The following is a 21,739-nucleotide window of genomic DNA, read 5'->3' on the forward strand; positions in this document are numbered from 1 at the left end:
AACGAGTTCTAAACATATGCAGAAATGCGAGGTGAAATGTTTAGCGCCACTCGACGTATGTTTTCATGTTCGAGAACATTTAGTAGGACAAATATAGCGGGCTCTGTGTGGAAACAGCGCACGTCAACAGCGAGCATGGCCGGCGGCGGCGGCGCGCGTAATCACAGGGCTCGTTGCTCATTATACCCTAAACGACAAATTAAAGCGCATTTCTATTAACTGCCCATCGTCCGACCGGTTCTCCTGTGAACACGAAACACGCCATATTCACCAACTTGATAATTTTAGCTTGATATATCCTTGAAAATACGAACGTAGTTTGTGATTTTACCTAAATTATTAATCAGCTCTTAAGACCAAGATCACGCTTTGCCACGCCATGTAAGTAGGTATGTTATGAATTTAGATATTAAAAATGTTTTCACGTTTCATCAGCTGTAGGTACCTACCTACCATGAGTTCTAGTTATTATTTTAGTTCTAGTTAATACGCGCATAATAAGAATACAATTATTTGAAAATAGAACTTTGCTGACAATGGTCATCTATGCCAATACGAAATATTTAATTTTTAAAAGATTTGAAATTAGAACGTTTTTAACTAAAAGCAGAACTCTACAAATATTTGAAAATAGAATGAGAAATAGGTACTAAAAAAATATTAAATTTTAATTTGAAAATAGAACACACAATAACTAAAAGCGGAACAGAAGTTTATTAACCAAAATGAATTATTACGTTGGGAAATGTCTGAGTCACGTTATAGAGCGATCAGATTAGTGAACCTTTTAATAATCCAATCTCGGTGCACGTCAGTGCGTGGCTACCGATTTGGATTAATTGATACAGCGTCGGCGTTGATAGTTCACCACTCGACTGATTGACGGCTAATTCGAGATGTTATCGGCACAATTACTGGCTCTCTGCTACTGCGTTCAGCTATGCTACTAGGTTTAGAAATATTAAAACGTTTTTATAGTTATAAAATTAGCTGTCGTGCATTATTCTTCCACTTTATTGCATTAGGACTGGCATGGGTTTTGGTCAAGTAAAAAAAGCGTTAAATAGTTTGTTAGTTTTCACTATGACACTTTGTTTCAACATGTCAAGTGAAGCATGACGTACACCAAAATATGGCGATTTCAAAGTGCCGGAGTTACTTGCAAGCTACGCTCTTGATTTGGGAACTGGAAGATAATTTAAAATGAAAGCTTTCTTTTTCAAAATTTATAAGTATAGTTAAATATTAAAATTAATGTTTTCTATAAGGATCTAGAGGAAAAATCTTTTTTAGAAATATCCGAATATTATATAAAAATATTTAGTAACATAGTGACGTAGTATTCACTAATAGTTTAAAATAAAACTGTTTCGTTTTGAACCATTGTTATCAGGCACGATACTTGTTTTAGAACTAATACTACATAGAGACTACTGTCTCATTTAGTTTATCGAAGTTAGTGCTTAGTGTTATAAAGTGTTATGACCAAAGATCATAGGATAAGGAAAAGATAGGTTACAGAAGGGTTTGTGGAAACGCAATTAATGTCTAAAAAATTTAAATAAAGTAAGATTTATAAACGTATTTTAAGTAATAATGTAATAAATAACATTCAAAAAAATATGTTTATCATTGATGAACGTCAATAAAAAAATTGTTTCTAAATTTACATTTAGCCCGTTCTCATGAAGGGCGTAGAACGGACAAGATGACGGCAAATATCTCTCCGTCTCTCGGTAAATCGCCAAGGTTGAAAAAAAAAAGGTTTATAAGCTGCAACCATTCACAGCAATATAATAATAATAAAAAATACATTAATAAGAAAAAATAGGAGCACTATCGAAACTAATTGTATCAATTCCATTAAATATATATATCCTATAATATTTATGAAGATTACAGTCTAAACAATTGAATCATTGCCATACTTAAATATTGAAAAGCTCATTTAATCTGCAAAACAGTAGGGAGCATTATTAATTATTCTTAACGGTTCGAAGTATTAAGTTACAAAAAACTCTTGAAACCGGTACAGTTCATTCACACATACTTCAAGATGTCTATTAGAAAGTGGAATTCGTAGATCGATGGCTGCTACTGTGCGCGTGAGTTAATTCAGTTCAATGGACTGATTGTATCTCATAGTAAATTGCCACTTTTCTTTATGTCATTTAAACTGAGTTGATCTGACAGTTTCGACCTTTATTGAGGCTTAATGTTGAAGATATTAACGAACGAATTTAATAAATGCTATTGTTATAAAGCAACAAGGTTGTGATACTATTACGACCACAGTATACACACATTACACATACTTAAAACGTACCTTGTCCTTTAAAAGAAAAAAAAATTATCTTTCATACTTTTTTATTTTTTTTATTTTCTGTGTGTTTTGTTAGTAATAAATGTTATGTGTATATTCGCCTACATTATATTCGACAATAAGTAATGTTTTATCAATCTCGGATGGAATCTCTCGCATTGAGAATACAAATGGGTATTTATATCACTTAGAATCAGTGAGCCTCCATCCAGCCTGTGACAAAAAATCTAATATATTTTATAGTGACACAGGATATACCAGTCAATAGCAATTTGACGTTTATAGATAATATAGAAACTTTCGTCTAAATAAAAATTATATTTGCAAAATAATAAGTGAAACGAGTTACATATATGACAAATGAAGGCGGCCATTGCATTTTACACATTGTATCAAATGTCAATTGAATCCTTTGTATTATGATTGACATTTCGTGATAATTGTGGTTAGTGAACCATATAGGTAGCTAAAAGATACTCGTATCTTATTTTTATAGCTGCCACCACGAATTTCGTTTCGCCTTATTATAGTGTTTTACGTAGCCTACGAAAACGAAGGGTTTTAGGTTTCCCCCACGCAATTTTTCCAATTTTTCTCTCTATTAACCTTCGTCAGAACTCAAGGAATACATTTTAATAAAATATTTGTATTGGTTCAGCCGTCTTTTAGTTTTGCGCTTAGCATTATACTTCCAAAACTACACCCGCGCTTTCAATTCCTTAAAAATAAGATATTTTGTTTCATTGCTTCAAAAATGAAGTTGCAAGCACCGGCTCTCATAAAATATTAATTTATTTATAAATATTTACAAATATCATCTTCAATACGTAAATTAAATACATGGGAGCTTGATTAATTGTTTATCAATTTAAAAAAAAAACACGTGATCTTTCAAACTCATTAAATACTGACAAATTAATAAACTACCGAATCTTATTTTTGATCAATGATAAAGTTTTGTGTTAAATGTCTGACCTTAAGGTGTTTAATCAATAAATATTTATTATTTATAATTAATCGTACTTCATGATAAGCTTAGTACTTTTTACGGCTTATCCTTATCTATGTATAGGTACATACTACATTATAGATAGGAAATTTATCTTCTTGATTATTTAAATAACGTAAAAAAACATAACTTAAAAACGAATGCTACACTTTCCATGTGCTTAGCATTTCCAAAGTATTTTAAAATTAAATGTTAAAGTAGCTAGTATTATAAAAGTTAAAAATTTAAAAAAAAATTGTTTGTACATACAAATTTCAAAATATTTCTTAAGTCAACACAGCATTGTGATAATCTCAATCTAAAAATACTAAAACAAGCGCCGTTTCAAAAGGTACAATTCTCCAATCAAGTCAAGTCTTGCCCTCGTTTGTTATATTACATAATTTCTAAATAGTTATTAATCAAACGCTTAAAAAATAACGCGTTTGATCTTTTAAAATAGCATTGTTCAATCTTTTCTTGTTCGCGATTTACGCAAATGTCAAAACATTATCAATTATTGCGAATCGATAGCTCCATCTCGGCTCAATGCGGCGGCCCTGTAATTTGTCGGCGAGTGTCGGCCTTTGTCGGTCATTACGGCTGATAGTGAAATCATAATCACCATTAACGCCCCGTAGCACCCGAAACCGGGATTATTATAGAGTATAAATATCATTAAAAATATAATAAGTGAAGTCCTGTCATCTTGGAGTTGTCATTTTTCACATTAGCTAGTCATTATGCAATTTTTTGTTTTGTTAATTAACACCCAGAGTTGTTGATGTGTAATTGCTTACTTTGGCTGTTATTATTTGAAACTAAAACAGGTATTTTATGGACATTTGGTTTCTTAAATCAATGACGTCATCAGGGCCAAGTTATCATTGTTAATCGAGACTTATGACTATACTATTATTAAAGATGTTTGAATTGACCTAAGTATGGCCTTTATGTACCAGTCAATACTTAGCTTTGAGTTACTTTAGTTAAACTCAATATATTTATGTACCTACTTATCTCCAACTCTCTACTCTGATTCAAACACAGCTAAATTAAAAAATATAGTAATCCCTCCTATAGGTAGATTGGTTTAGCGTTATAGGAAACGTGTTGTAGGAGTATTCTCGTCTAACGCGCTTGTATGAACCCATATAACGATTTATGTACAAATGTTAGTTAGAGGGGATTTAAATAATAAGAAAACACCATTTTATGAACGAAATATGAAAAATCATTATAAATGTCACAGTAGTAGGTATACCTAACGTGTGCAATCCCCGCGCTATATGGGGGAATGAATACCCGTGTAATATGAAAATGTGTTATAAGAGTACCGTGTTATAAGGGGGTTTACTGTATTATATTGTTTAATAATATAATATACCTTTGTCGGACTACAAAAACGTTTACCTTAATTCAAGGGTCGATCTGTATTGAAACTGTTATTAAGCGTTTTGAGTTAATAAATAAGCATGACGGGATTCCGTTCAAAATTGGCATGACAAGATGGCGTGTCGAATTTAATCTATCACCAAGCCTCGGGCGCCGCGTATTAACAGGTATAGGTATCCACTAATGTCTATAAAAACACAATAGATCGTTCCTTTATGGTTAGTTTTCGTATGTCTAATGACCATGACGAAAAATACTTTGTCTGCATAAAATTGATGGCTAATGTAGGCATAGTGACGCGTAATTATACAATTATTATTTATAGATTTTGTATAGGTAGGCATAATAAAAAAAATACGCAAATATTTTTGGGTCTTTTTAAATAGGTTTAAAATTAATCTGGGCGATGACACAGGGATAATACTCCAAATAAAGCTACTCCAAACATATAGGTACAATGTACATACCTCTATAAGTTCTGTTACAAATCCACCTTTTAAACTAATATAGGTACGTGTTCCAAATTCAAAATAATTAAAAGTTTAAAACAAATAAAAGTTTTTATGTAACAGTATTTATGGCCAGACTAGTTATATTTGGAAAAAAGGCGTGATAATATAAATATGAATTTAATCTTATGAACTTTTAATGAATTATATAATACATCCCACGAGAAAATCGTTAAGGTTTTGATGTATATTTGAAGCAATGTTCAAAATGTCAATTGACCGTTTTCACCTCTCTATGATTTTTCACCCGAATTCCTTCACTAAATTCATAGTTGTAAATAGCTGGTTAGCGTGAAAGTCGATGGCGGGCTCGCATCCGAGAACCGATAAAGGGATCATGCATTGCAATAAAGAGAGAAACGCCTCGTTAACTGTAGCAATCGTAAACATACTTCGGCGAAACAATCGACACTGAAGATGTACTCACACTTTTCTCACGCTAGGCATGTGCCATACGCATATTTTCACTAAGTTTAAACAGTAAATGGCTTGGTATAAAGTAGGTACATATGAACCTAATATGTATATCTAATTATATCGTTCATTTGTATTGTTCCTATATAACAATGATATTTATTTTCAACACACACATACAGTATTTACAATCCTTAACATAGTAATAATAATTATTATTAAAAATAAATAAATAGAAAATTTAAACAAAGTTAAAAAGTTTGGTACCTGTAGCTGTGTACCTTTAATGCCGGCAGCATATCCTCGCTGTAGTTTATTATTCGTTGAGCTACGAAAGTACCAGCTCTGGGGTCACTGGTAGATCGCCTTAGCATTGGAACCCCACAGCCCAAGCCAGTACCTAAAATGGAACAAAATCAAAGTTGGAGGAATGACTCTTATATTTGAGCCGCTTATTATTTTCTGCCTGCTCTGCTGTGATGCCAGCGTTTGTGTTTGTCCGAGGGAGGTGAGACGTGGCTAACGTGTCCACACAAGTAGCAAAGCCCGTCTCATCCTCCAAAGGATCAAAGAATTACATATCTACATAGGCCCATAAATTGTAATGTTATCTTTAATTTATAAAGGTACAATTGTAGGAAACAAGTATTCAAGATTTCCTAAACTGTTTTTTTATAACATTTCCATCACAAAGCTTTTACGTTAAGCAGTAGGAACGCTATTAACATAATTAAACACTGGCTAAAACACGTGGCCCGCCGGTGGCCGTAGTTCCGCGAATCACATTTTATTGGCTATGGGCTGATGAAAGCTAACGAACACACAACATTGCCTTCGAGGAATCTATCTTAGTAATAAGCTAAAGGACTGAAATAGTATTTCTTCCTATTAGCTTTTAAAATACAAAACCTAGCATACTAAAAGTTCGGAGGAAACTTAGATGGTTCAAGATAGATTTTTAAGCTTAGTAATGATTTAAGCCCGTTTAATTTTCAATAACTACAAAAGTAGAATATACAGCTTAGATTTGTTATATACATTTTTTTTCTAGTTTTCCTAATAGTCTAACTTCCTTCAGTACCTTTGATCGGACCCCCTTCACGGATAAAGGTCTCCTCCAGCTTTATCCAAATACCTCTATCCATGGCTGTCTTTCTACATTCTCTTTCTGCTAACTCTTCTAATTCTTCTATTCACCTTTTTTTGGGGCACTATCTTCTACCCCTTGGTCCTTTCCATATGGTTGTTTTATTTATCGTTATCATTATTTATTTGTAGCAGAGTTACCGGAGTCGCTTACACTATTTTTTTTTTAATTGATCATAACTTTTTATTATTTTATTATGATTGTATTGTCTGGCGTTACGTTAATAATTGCGGTGATATAAATACTTTCTTAGCTTCTACTAAATTAATATGATTATTACTTGAATTATTCAATTAAATCTTCTTCGATTACCTGTGAATGGTTTTGAATTATAGATCCTAGTCAGAATGATGTATGAATTTGACTCTGATATGATAACTTGATAAATTTAAAGGTATCGGTAATAAAAATAGAACATATTAAAAGTGTATTAGAAATCGAAATAACCTAAACCCATCTCATTCCAGAGACCCGATGGAACTGATGTTAATGGAGCAGCAATTACTCCGGTCACCACTACGCCTCTACGCTGGATCTGGCGACGAAGAGGCAGAGAAGCGAGCTGCCTGGGCTCGAACACCACCAGCATTACAGCTCCTTGCCCTTGGACGACCTTGGCCCTGGCCACAGCCGTTGAACCTTCCTCCAGATCTGTGGCTGCAGAAGCCGACGCCGCCCCTTCGATATTGCCCTTACCCGCCCCCGCAGAGACCAGATCACAGCCCTTCTCCAAGACATCCCTTGTAAGCTGATTGTACGGCTGGACGGATTGATATTGTTAATTAAAAATTATTTATAATTGACACATAAATCTGGCGTTTTGCATATGAAATAACCTGGTAAAATTAATTAATGTGATAGACTTTATTTCATATGCAATAGGGCTCATAATGGTTCCTACCCCAAAATTAATTGTATAGTTATTGGTAAGCAATAGTTACCTGCACAGTATACTTTCACTATAAGGGCGTGTCCCCACTGTGCTGGTTCCGGAAATAAGGTTTATGAATCTCATACCAAAACGTTCGTAAATATGATTAAACTTATTTGTCCCTTTCTGTTAATTGCTATTTACGTTGTGATGGAAAGAGACAAAATAGTAAGCTGCATAAAGGGGGCTAAAAGAAGCACATTTAAATGTATCATAGATTTCAATGTTTTCATTAATTTGTCCGGTCCGGGCACAGTGTAAATCTAAAACCTAGATAATAATTTGTTTCTGTAAATTTTCTTCATTAACCAAAGATTTGTTAAAAAGCATTCCATTGACTAAAACCCTTCTTTACCACTGGATTAAAACACGTTTACTCTTAATTTTACATTAAAAACACTCCAAATTCTTCGTAAACATACCTTATTCTTAAAAACTAACCCGTCAATTGCACTTCTTTGAAAGTGATTTTGTCTCTTTCTGTCAAATTGCATTTACGCTGTGTTAGAAAGAGACAGAAGTACACTTTATAAATGCAATGATACAGATTTTTTATACATAAGACAATATTGAAAACGAGTTTTAATCCCGTAAAACTGTTAATCTTACTGTTTAAGTTAAAAAGACATAGTATTTAGTTAAACCCGGTAAGCCAGTGATACAATTTAATAGTATTAATGCGTGTAAAATATATTTATATTTCCTATGTATAGTAGTTGATTAAATTATTTTTCTAGAATAAGCATTGTATATAGGGGTCATGTAGAAAATTCTATTTGATATAAAGTTTTAATGTAGATAACGCGATTGCTCATAATCCTATTTATTATAAACAATTAAATAAATGGTTTATGTAATGTTAACGACATTTCGATTACAATATTATTAATTAAAATGTCATCGTCACAGATAAACGTATTTCAGGCGTATGACACAATGACAAATGACCACTGTCAAATGTCAAACTTGATAACCGTATTAACAGTTGAAAACTTGACTTATGTTTAACGATTTAAATTGAAATAACTCTAAGAAATCGATGTTTATTGTTTAATTTAAGACATTTTGTTTAAAGACCTATTTCCAAATTAAATACTCTGTGAACCTCCATAGATTACAAAGCATTCCATTTTCAAAAGTTGGCTTTTATTTGCCTCACCTTTACATCGAACTTGTTTTTTTATTTGTATGTTATATGGTTTTGAAGTAATTAGAGATAAGGGCTCAATTAACATTCTTATAATTTGTGTGTAATTCCATATAAAATACTGTTTTTGGATTTTTAAGGTGTTTTTGTACACATTTCTTGTAATCTGTTCCTGTAAGATAATTTGTGAGCAAATCGCGTCGTAGTACACATATCAGGGTCTTTCCCTAAGTGTTAATAAATGAAATCAAATTAAAGCGTTGTTTTATTTTAATAAGGAAATAAGTTTCGTGTTTTGGTTTAAACAAGAATCACTCACCACGTTTCTGGTGAACAATGATTGAAAATCTATGAAAGATTTTTTATATGGGAGACAAGTGGCGCCACCAACTTATCTTTCAACCTTTTAATCTTTATAACTAATGTATAAAACTTTTGGAAATCATATTTAATAATAAATGATTATCACTTTTTAACTACGTGTTGAGAGTACTTTTTATAACAAAATCTTTTTGTTAGTGGTTTAAACACAATGAAATTTGAAAACCTAAAATTTAACCTTCAAACTCGTACTATACCTTTTTGGTATCCTCTTGAAAACATATTCCTGGTAGACTATTTGTCAGACATTCATTAACTCCGTAGACGTAATGACGTCATATATATATATATATATAGATACAGATATATCAGAGCCTTACGCCAGCATTTCAGAAGTATCTCTTTTGAAGAAATTTAAACCTGTTTAGAAAAATCTATTTATGTACCTAGGTCTAGTAACTAAAGTTAATTTTCGTTCCAAACTTTTCTACTTTTAAATTTTATTTCGTAAAACTATTAAAAACTGCAATTCTTCAATAATAGCTGAGCCATTACGACTATGTTCTTTAGGTGAGACGTTATAAGTCTGGAAACAGCAAATAATCATCACACTTCCATTTTAGATCTTCATACGTGTCATTAGGCATTATTAAGCTCATATATCGATGATCGACCTTCCGTCCGGCCGGTAATTGCCGACGATGTAGCGGCCTACAAATTGAAAGCGGCCGCAGCCCGAGGCGTGTATTGATGGATCTGCTGCCATCGGGAAATTATAGCCAGCCCTTGCGACAGCTCCGCAAATTGTGCGTATAATGCTAGTAAATAATACGTCCTTCGCTATAAATTCATACGCGGCTAGAGAATATGTTAAACGTGTCGGGAATCGCGTGACCGACACGCGCTTTTTTCATTTAATTTTATCTCGAAAATAATGTCAGATGACATCAAAGGACGCGATCTCCCTTTGTCTCGTAGAAACAGCTTAACATGTTTATGCGAGGTGCGCTTGCGCAGAGCATAAATTAACGCGAGCGTATTTCGCAGACACCGGCTGATTGACTCCTTTCATTACCATTCGCATTGTTCGGCTCCAGAGAAAAATTGCCATCCAACTGGAATCACAACACATTTCATAATTATGGACTATTGTGGCGTTGTCTGAGCTAATTCCCCTTAAACGTTCCTCTCGCCCGAGGTGTGTCCGAGATATATTAGTGAGCGTAAAGATCAACTGTGATTCCATAATGGTTTGCGTTGATTAGTTTTCGACGGAAACACTAGTTCGAGGAAAGGTCTGGGCCATTTAATATTCTGTCAGAGGTGAAGTACCGTCAATAGAGCATTGTGGGTTGAAAGATGTTCGAGTACATTATGAGCTATGAACTTGACACCTATGATGAAAACTGTTATAATAATTTGCAGACGTGACTCCGAGTTATTCGCAAGGTATTATTCATATGGCTTATAGCAAAGGTATCATCTAGTTACATTAATTACGTTCATTTATTAAACATTATTGAGTATTGTTCTTAGCCGTCAGATCGAACGATTAAACATGCTGGAGGGTTCTAAGTTCATGTGCGATCTTCGGTGGGTCATGCCCCGAGATTACATCTTTTACATCATATCTGTTTCTGTGGGAACTTCTGATATAATTATTTGTTATATAGTCAGGAAATATAGAAAAACTTAACAGATTTATATAGAGATAATCCATGGGACTTATGATTAATTGAGCCGAAAGTTTTCAATGTTGTGCCTAAACTCAAGTCGTCGACGCGGCTTTGAAATCATATTTATAAAAATGGTTTCATTCAATTAAATATCTAAACTAAACCATTCACAATTTAATGATGAAAAACCAATGACAAGAAACGTGAAATTGGTTCAATTCGAAGCAATTCTCGGCAAATGCCCATTTTCAATCAAGTACCGTGTGGAGCAATCTAGCTGTAGCTTAGGTATAGTCTGAATCGAATTAGCATGGACAAGCTGCGTGGCTAACGTTTTTCTAAGTCAGTGTTGCAATTGTAACGGTGTCCGGCTGTCGGCCACGTCCGGCGTCAGCTGCCACTCTGTTCCATAGACAAGTAAATAGAGGACTAATCGTCGCGTCTAGCGCGGGAAACGACGAATTACTACGTCACAGTGTGACCAGCTATTGCTTTGTTCGCATAGATGAAATTGATGCGATTTGGCCGCTGCGGGTGTGTGAATAGGATTAATGCAAATGCGATGTTTATGTGAGCCAATTTGCTGTTTAGCATCAGGTTTATCTTTATAATAGAAACTTTAAATAGGTATAAAGTAATAACTTACTTCATTGCCTTGGAGTTATTTACACCTAACTGTAACAATTATGTGTTGCGCAATTGATTTCCGCAAACCGCAAACCGTCTTCGATATATTTTATAGTTCAATAATTTGTCAACTAAGCAGTGTTGGCCTAGTGGCTTGAGCGTGCGATCTTCATCCCTGAGGTCGTAGGATCGATCCCCGGCTGTGCACCAATGGACTTTCATTCTAAGTGCGCAGTTAACATTCGCTCAAACGGTGAAGGAAAATATCGTTAGGAAACCGGCTTGCCTTAGACCCAAAAAGTCAACGGCGTTTGTCAGGAACAAGCTCATCACCTACTTGCCTTAGATTGACTAATGATTATGAAACCGTTACAGAAATCTGAGGCCCAGACCTAAAAATATTGTAGCGCCACAGATTTTTTAAAATTAGTTACCTAAGTCTAGCACTAAATATAAAGACATCATAACAGAACCTAATTTCGATATAATTGGAACTAAAACAGAACTGGCGTATCAAACAAGAACTATGAACTATTGAGATTAGCTATTGTGCAAGCAAAATTCTCGGTGGAACTTAGCACGCTTCTTAGTAACTTAAATTATAATATTCCCTTTTAAGATTTGTTTCAAGGCTAGTCTAGAACAAATCGAGCTGTAGTTAATTGTAGGGTTTGAGAAACAGGCGGTTTGTGTAAAGTACAGTGATTATGGGTATCGTGACTGGCGGTGCGGAGAGCTGCCGTCTTTACCTTGTGATCGACACTAGACAGCTTAATGGATCAACTTTAGGCATGTAAATCCTTGAATACCAAGGTTTTGACATATCTATATTAATAAACAATGATTTAAGTTCATCTATACTAATATTATAAAGAGGAAAGGATTGATTTTTTGTTTGTTTGAAATGAATAGGCTCCGAAACTACGGGACCTATTTCAAAAATTCTTTCACCGTTGGCAAGCTACACTATTCCCGAGTGACATAGGCTATGTTTCATTTTTATAAAGGTGTAAAAAAATAAATAAAAAACTTCCTTCAATCGTGTGCGCTGCGAAAACTATTAATGATAGAACAAAATGATGTATTACAATTTTTCAGGACACATCACTATCTATAAAAAATGTCACGACAGCATGTCTCTATCTTTTATAGTTACGTCACAATAAGCGTCCTTTTATTATTATTTTTTTATTAAAATACCACCGCTAGAAAAGGCTCTTGATTCGTACCTAGGTATTGATCCTTATCAAAATAATTACCAACGTTTCACATAAGCTACAATTTAATGGCATAACCACCAAAAAAGCATGGTGGATTGGTGTTCTCCTGCCTTTTCTCTTGAATAGTTTACTACTATATAATATAACAAAAATCTTAGCCACAGCAACGCTTGGCCGAGTCTACTAGTATGTTATAAAACAATATCTTAAATAACAGGTGTCTCAAAAGAAAGTTTACATTTATTTAGCGTTATGTGAAAATGTTAGACTAGGTACTTCTTGGCGCCTAAACTTCGAAACTTTCCTGGCTATAACCAAAGACAATGGTTCCAGCAGGGCGGAGCAACGTCACACACGTCCAATACGTCTCTGCCACGAGTTCGTGAAATTTTCTCATGCAAATTGATCTCCAGGAGAGGTGACATAAATTGGCCTCCACGCAGTCCTGATTTAACCCTTATGGATTTTTCCTTTGGGATTATAGGGATTTTTTTTTTGGGATTAAGATTATAACATTACATAATAATTTGTAAAATTAACAGCTAGAAAATTGGAAGGCAATATTAAAAAAATACATCGATAAACACCGCTTTCTCTGCGTGTTCACGTAAAAGTTGGTAACTTTTTCGTATTCTTTATCTAATTAAAATATTTCGCATTTAGAATACATTGTATAATATTATTGCATTTACTTCCACCATCTGTATCTATTAATGTCTTGTGTAACAGTTTTATAGGCTTTTAATTGCAATGAAAGCGCCACGGCTCGTTGACCGGCCGACTGTGACCGCGTGAGATTTCAACGGTGAAACGATTTTTATGTAAATTATTGCACGAAGATTTTAAAAACAAACAACAACACTTATTTTATTTAAATATTACTTGAAAAATAGGTATATGAGCCTCTACGCAAACTGTAATACGATATTAAACTTGTGTGATGTGTTTATTAATAAACGTCATAGTCAAAAATGGTAGGGAAGCGCTAGAATTATTCTGATTATAATCGTAATAATCGAAAATTCTCATGTGCCGTAGAAATTTTAACATACATAGTTGCCGCTAAACTAACAAAAAATGGATTTATTCGTTTTTCATTCGTTCAAAACAAACTTATTAAATCATAAAATACTTCGTGACCATTTTAATTTTTTTATAGGAACAAAGTCCTCTTGAATATTAAAAAACTAAATAAATATAATAAATAATATTCATTTACAATTCAGTTCTTCCATACCAGTCCGGCTGGCCTAATTTGACAACGTTTGTTTTTGATTTCAGTAAGTAGTCCGTAAAAAGTGTACTTCGTACAGTAATTGATGAAATACTGAAAAAAATTTTTTCCCAATTTTTTATATACAGAAAGACAACTGAAGTAGACAGTAAAAATTCCTCAAAATCCGCATTGAATATGTTTAATACCAGTACTAGATGTGATTTCATTTTTTGTATTTTTTTAAATTAAAGATATTTCGTTTAAAGTTGATCAGAATTGGCACGATTGTTTCGACTATGGATAAAAAACAGTCTTGTACGTGTGCAAGCGTACTTCATCAGATCAATATGATCCCTCGGGTGCGCGTGCGACCCGCCCCCTTGTTTATTGCTTATTAGCGGACCGCGGTATGTTTGAACCTGTTCTTTGTTCTTACCGACATCCCCTTGGCCCCCGCCCCCCGTCACGACTACACAACGCTGAGAACACACTGCGGGCAAAACGCTGCTGTTTTACACGTTTGTAATTATTTTTTGAAGCAAGTTACTTTGCGAAAAATTGCGTTTTAAAGTCTATCTATAACGTGGAAAGTTAATGTATAACTCTCGAATCCGGCGTTGAAAAAACACGTTTTCCTACGACACATAGTTTTTAACCTTTTACAAATATGTACATATACATATTATTATTGTTTCACCGGGAAATATAATAAAAAAGTATTTTAACATAACTAAAATCTCAATTATTAATTCATTATCTAAACGCTAATCATTTTTGCATTGTACATAGGTAACAGAATCTAATTTGAAGACGATTCTTTAGCGGTCTCGCGTTTAAATGTTTACGGTAAGAAACTGCAGTGCGGTGGCCCTCATAAATCTAGTGTAGGGAAGACGATATCGATCTATGCTCAATATCGGAAAGAAGGAAATGCAATCGTAAATTCTCATACGAGACGTATCTAGAAAATTATAATTACATTTAATACTTGTAACATTATCCTATGTTTGAGGTCTACAGATTCATTGAGGTTCAATGTATTAAGAAAGCATCTTAAGTTAAATTCATTTAATCATGTTACATACGTATAATTTATATTTTCAATTTTTTACCCTACAAAGTAATAATAAAAATTAAAAAAAATTTTTTTTAAACAAAATAAAAACTTTAGTCCCTGTGGCACTGGCTGGCAGCATTCAAGTTTATTTGGTTATACCATCTTAAGTTATATGACTTTCATATCTTTTAATCGATTAAGCAATTTACTTATTTGCTGGTGGTAAAAAAAATATTTTTTAATATTACAGTCATGGCGGCAAGTTGTGGTTGAGACATTATCTAGGAAGTGGTTTACCCTTGATACAAGGCAGATTGTTGAGTGGTTTAAAACTTCCTCAAGGTGCCTGTAACCTCTGCTCTCCTGGTATACCTGGACAAGGTATGGGTCGCTCAAAATCCGCCGTTATTACCTGGTTTACTTACCCATACACTGCATTGTGTTTGCGTGGTAATTGCTGTGGACACCAGCGACTCCAAGAGGAAGCCGGCAAAGGAAGTGACAAAGACATTATTCAGAAGTAGACAAGAATGATGATAATTGACTGCCAGAACCTCTCCGCACAAATAATAATACTTCTAATAAAAAGCATACCGTGTCGCGATCAAATTAGATTGCGTATTTAAGAGATGCTAAGTAGCATGTTCTAGAACTCATATGGAGAGTGCCAGGACACGTAGCCCGTTAACAGATGGAATATAGTCAAACCGGAACCGAATGGACTGGCCCAAAAGGAAAAAGAAACAAAGAGAGACCAAAAGAGCGATGTGTCGACGAGATTCAAAGGGTAGCTGGCAAAAATAGGAAGCTGATGGCAAAAGATAAGATAAGGTGAAAAAAGTTGGAGGAACGGGGCCCGCATCTTAGAATAATAAAATTGTACATATCTTTTATAGAACAAACGGGCAGGAGGCTCATCTGATGTTAAGTGATCCATAGACACTCTCTGCTAGAGAACTCGTGAGTGAGTTGCCGGCCTTTTAAGAATTGGTATGCTCTTTTCTTGTAAAGTAGATGTGGATAAATTAAGGCTTATTATTATTTGAAATGACCATTTCATTCAGAAGTCAAAAGCGACGCTGGTAGCGCAGAAGAAAATGCGTATATAAAGAACCGCGAATCGACTTTCGTTGTTACATTTTCCACCAAAACAGTAACCAAATTACCATTGTTAAACACAAACTTCAACTGTATTTGTATATCTATAAGGTTGAATTTGATATGTTGCAATTGAGATTTTTTGATAGGATGCAGGTTAAATCAGCATGATAGATATTAAACGCGGTTCGCACTAATGGTCGAGATAAGATCTCGTGACCACGCCTTGTGTAAGATTTGAGGAATGCTGACTGATAACAGATTTGTGTTAAAACAAGTCCAGAAATTGGCTAAACATTTTTTAAGATTTTATAACGGCTTTTGATTGGTGTTTTAAGAAAGCTTGTTTTAACTATTAAATAAAATACATTGGGAAAAAGTTACGAGATATTACCATATATAATGGGATTAATTATATTATTATATATAAAAGGGATTTAAGTATCTTTATTATGTCTCTAGTATATTGTTTTTTTAACTATTGTATTACATATATATATACATGTTGCATAATAATTTATTTATTTTATTAATTTATTAATCCTTTGTTGCAATAACATAATAAAATTGACAAAATTAAAAGAAAAGGAGGACAACTGGCGGCCTTATCGCTTTCGAGCGATCTCTTCCAGGCAACCAATTGTATAATAATTAACATATTGTAACAACGGTACTCTCAATTGGGATTTGCGGCAAACAGATAATTTCGTCCGATTCACTGAAGATTTCTTAATTATATGCATAGACTGCCAAATCGAAAAAACTATCGTTTTCCGATAATCAAACTCAGGCCGTGTTATCTTTATTCAACTGAGATCATTCAACAAAAATAATTGTTAATAATTCCGCTATTCATGTTTTCTCGCCCCGGTGTTAGTGTTCGAGAATAAAACACTTTAATACAAATACCTAATCAAACAACGTCTGCGCATCCAACACTTATGAACGTAGCCATGTGTTATACAGGAAATAATTACGATTAAAAAACCCGGAACATAAAACGCAAAAAGGCTTGTTAATTTAGTTAGATTTAAATTCTAATACATCGTGTTAATGTTGGCGTTATAAAAAATTTAGATTATATCGTGACGGTTACTTTATGTAACAAAGCATATAAATTTTACAGCTTAACTACACGTAAGTGTACGGGCGCGAAACTTAGGGCGAATCGTAAAGGAATTTTAACAACCAGACTTCAAAATATTAAACAATACGTCAATGTATGGATAAATTAAATTAGTTTTACAGCACAGTTTTACAACTTAACTGTCTCTTTTCATCACAGCTTAAACCGAATTAGATAGAGAGAGACCAAAGAGTGCTTACAGAGCAATCAGATGAATTAATAAAAAACTGACGTAATGTCTACCGTTTCACCTAAACGCTCATTACTCATTTGACTCCTTTAGGAGTGGCATCAATAAACCCTTCCTTAGATGCTCTTTGAGAAGATAATAATATTCTAGATTTTTTAAAAATAAACGTTAATAAGATAGCTTTATATGTTTTGTTCTCACTAAAGTGTAAGTGCGTGCTTCTTGTTTGATTACTGCTGCTAAAGTTTGTTATTTTGTTTCAAAATGTCAAGTGAATGGCGTAATGGTTGCCTTACAATTTCCATTTACACCAGAACTTGGCGATTTTAAAGATTAACGGGAGTTTCTTGCCAGTTCTCGTTCTACGCCCTTGATTTGGTAGAAAATGTAAATTTAGACCACTCTTCAAATATTGACGTTCATAAGTGTACATTGTTACCAATATGATTAAAAAAATGATTTTATAGATTGTGTGATTTTCATGGATTTTATCAGTCGACATGACGACATCGACCGCCATTATTATTCGTGCCCCAGCGAAGACTAACCTCTCGCAAACAGCACACATGACACAATGTATAGAAATAATTAGTAAACTGCATAGATTAACAGACATTTTTAATTACCGTTAAATGAACTGACAAAAGATCTGCTTCATCAGTTCCTATACTGTAGGAAATAGTTAGTCTTTCTGTAAATATTTTATTATATTGTTAAATATTGTGTTGTTTATTTTCTTCTTTATGTGTGTGTATTGTTTTGTATGTGTAAATAGTTACCGCATTAGAGAAATCTGTCAAGTAAAGTTAGGTTAATATAATAATATATTTTAATACAGATTATTACTTATATTAAATATGTAATATATAAGTAATAATCTGTGCCTTAACTGGGGAAAACTACAAAGCAAAACTTTAGGCATCAACATTGTTCCATGTATTATCAGCAAAATCGGCAGTTCTCTTCTATTGCACTTATTGTAACAATATTAGTGCACCGAGCAATATTTCTAGTTAGATCATTTAATATAGTTAAGTTAAAGTAACACAATAATGTTTTTTATGTTATCACAACACTACTAAAGGTATATATTAGGTTCTATCTAACAAACGACGATCGTAATAGTAAAAAAATTATGCAAAAATCTAACTAATTATTTAAATTGAACTGGTTCGGACTCCGAGTAGTCCATATTTACAATTCTACATGTTTTGGCATTTTCGGGAATTACGATAATATATTTTTACAACTGTTATGAACCTAAGTGGTTTTTTACAAGTATTATTACGTCTATGTATGCTTTTCACTAAGGGCAAAGTTCGGTGAAGTTTATAGGTTTCGATTCACGACTGCTTTGACGTGTGTTTTTAGTTTCTTTCATTTATAGAGGTAACTTATAGTGCACTGATTTCTTCATTCTTAGTATATATATAATCTAAGAATCAAATGAATCGATAACTAAATATTTTGTAATATTGTACTGATCACTGTTGACATATATTTTAATTGCTTTGTTCCTTGTTAGTTGACTTAATAACTATATGTCTTATGAATTTTTGCACTTCTTGCTTAATCTAATTTTTTTTTTCTCACAGTGGTTGCCTGGAAGAGCAACGACTCGAACGGTCGCTTGAAAGCCGCTAAGACAAGGCCGCTAGAGTCCTCATTTTCATTTTATTATGTCAATTGTATTATATTTATGTGTGCAAATAAAATATTTAATATTGTTTTCGGTATAAGCTGGTACCTACTACCATTTTTATAACTTTTAGAAATATAATAAAAATACAATTTTCATAGAATTTATTGTTCGTCAATTGACTTGGCAGTCTTTAGACTGATAAGGAACTTGTGTGATGTTGAACATATATCTAATGAGCAATTATATAAGGTTAAAGATATTGTTTTTTTCTTTGTCGTATCGTTAAAATTGCGTTCTATAACTGAATCATGTAACGTAGGGGTGTATTTAGCAATAAAGCGATGAATGATGTGAAGGTTTAATTGGAACTTCCGGCCATTGCCAATAAAAATGATAATATTTCGTTATGCCGTGAATGCTAACAACCGTATCTTTAATTAATCGTCAATTAATGGGGCGAGTTACATCAATCGATTGAATAGCAAATGTTACCTTTTGTAATTTTATATCACCTTACTCGTTTATTTCGTTCGTTAGTACCAGTATTAGTTAATTAAGATTCAGAGACGAAACTTAGTGCTATGTATGAGTCCTGCTCTACGGCGTTGGATCTTAAACGCTGACTTGGGCTATATCCAAAAAACTGGAAGCGTTTGAAATCTGGGTTTGTAGACGTATGCTTGGACAGACCGCATACGAAAAATAACCGAGCTGGACAGAATGCTGAAGAACAAAGAAGTGCTAGGTTAAGAAAGGGAAACTTGAATATTTCGGACACATCTTACGTAGCACCTAAACATTCTCCTCCATCAACTAATCATACAAGGCATAGTGGCAGGTAGAAAGAGACTTTGCCGCAGACGCATGTCTTGGTTGGAGAATCTTAAACAATGGTTTGTTCCAAGCACCATTAGTTTAGAAGCGCGGCATCTAAAATTAAAGAAGTAATGATGATTGCCAACCTTCGAAAGGAGATGGTACTATAAGAAGTAGAATAACTCCTGCAACCCCTCAATTGGTCTGTGCCTCTCCTATAGGTTTATTTTTGTTATAAGCCTTCTGTGCCTGACATCTGCCAAAATATGGTCCTATGATTATACAGGTTCATTTTTAAAAGAATATCGTGACCAACAAGTCAGTAAATAAAAAACTACTCCTGTACTTGGCGCATTAGTTAAGTTATCTACGCGGCAGTTAAGTTTAAATCTAACATTGTTGTTTAACATAAATTATTAAAATTAGAAGTGAAAAATGAACTTATTTTATTTTATTTTATTGAAGTGAAACTTCTTTATCGGGGTTAGAAAAAAAATTAGTGTAACATTTTTTCGTTACGCGTCACATTTTTCGGTTACGCGTCACATGTTTCGGTTACGCGTCACATTTGACCGTTACGTGCGTCTTTTTCTTGTCCCTATTCAAAGAGATTCTAAACCATTAGACCTACAACGCACTAGCGGCTGGCCGCAATGCGGTGTGCCGCTGCGGCGGGCCGCACATCGATTATTACATGAAACCGCACGATAACAACGCACTGACTTGCGGTCAACCGTCAACCGCTCCGGTTGATCTGGAGCTGCGGCGAGCCGCACCAGTTCAATGATGCGGCGCGCCGCGTCCCCTCCACGCACTCGGCGCGGTTAGCCGTCCTACCTACGTCATCACATATAATTATTTAACAAATGTAAACAAAATATTGTAAACCTATTTTAAAAGAGTAAAAAATAAAAAAATAAAATATGTTTATTATGGAACATAAGATACATGTATCACTTATTCCACGTCATTAAATTTGAATTTGTAATATTTCAAGAACGACAAGCACTGACGAGTGACGATTGCGGCAGACCGCAATAGGACCGCAATAGGGACGGTTAGCCGGAATACGGCATGCCGCTACGGCAGACCGTATATACTGCGGCCTGCCGCAGCGGCACACCGCATCACGGCCAGCCGCTAGTGCGTTGTAGGCCTTAATAACAAAAATGTATAATAACGGTAACAATGATACTAAAAATTCTATTACAATTTATGAAATTCTGTAATAATCTTAGTGGTAATAAGGTAAAATGAAATAATTGTATTATTTGTATTCAAGTCTGTGATATTAAAAGCCTTTTGTTAAACTTTATCTAATTTAACTTTATTTAACCAATTTCTGTAAAGTTGCATATAGATAATTTTTCGAAAAATAAGGTCATAAAGAAGTTTCACTTCTTACGTGTGTACACTAGTACACGCACATTTTTTTAAAGAGTCCAAAATAAACAACATTGACAATCTATTTGAAATCGACTATTAATAGTTCTATATCTAGAATAATAGGACTGCATATTATTAAGTTCAATATTATTCTAGAAATAATTTAAATAAAAAAAGTTAACCAGTTACGCTGTTAGGTCTGGGCTTCTAGGCAAGTAAGAGATCCTGTGACATACGCTGTCGAGTTTTTGGGTCTAAGGTTTCCTCTCGATATTTTCCTTCACCGTATGTGTTAAATTCGCATCGACAAAGTTCATTGGTAGGGATCGAACCTACTACCTCAGAAATGAATATACTGAAAGGGGCAACACTGCTATATACTTAAAATAAGTCGCCTTACAATACCTGTATACAGGATACCGCAACCTGGATGCATGGAGATGAGCTGATACCAATTGCTCTGTCACCCCGGGCTTGATCTTGCTAAGCGCTAATAAATCTTATAATAAG

General features: G+C 34.0%; 1 protein-coding gene across 1 annotated transcript in view; it reads left to right on the top strand.

The window, feature by feature from the left end:
* Nucleotides 1–9,111, top strand: part of LOC125056805 (T-box transcription factor TBX20-like) — a 74,884-nt gene extending 65,773 nt beyond the window's left edge. The window contains exon 6 of the mRNA XM_047660093.1: nucleotides 7,244–9,111. Coding sequence (XP_047516049.1) covers nucleotides 7,244–7,523 — 280 coding nt within the window. The 3' untranslated portion in view covers nucleotides 7,524–9,111. The remainder of the gene's footprint in view (nucleotides 1–7,243) is intronic.
* The last annotated feature ends 12,628 nt before the right edge of the window (nucleotides 9,112–21,739 follow it).

This window comes from Pieris napi, chromosome 15 (genome assembly GCF_905475465.1).
Source record: "Pieris napi chromosome 15, ilPieNapi1.2, whole genome shotgun sequence".
NCBI lineage: Eukaryota > Metazoa > Arthropoda > Insecta > Lepidoptera > Pieridae > Pieris > Pieris napi.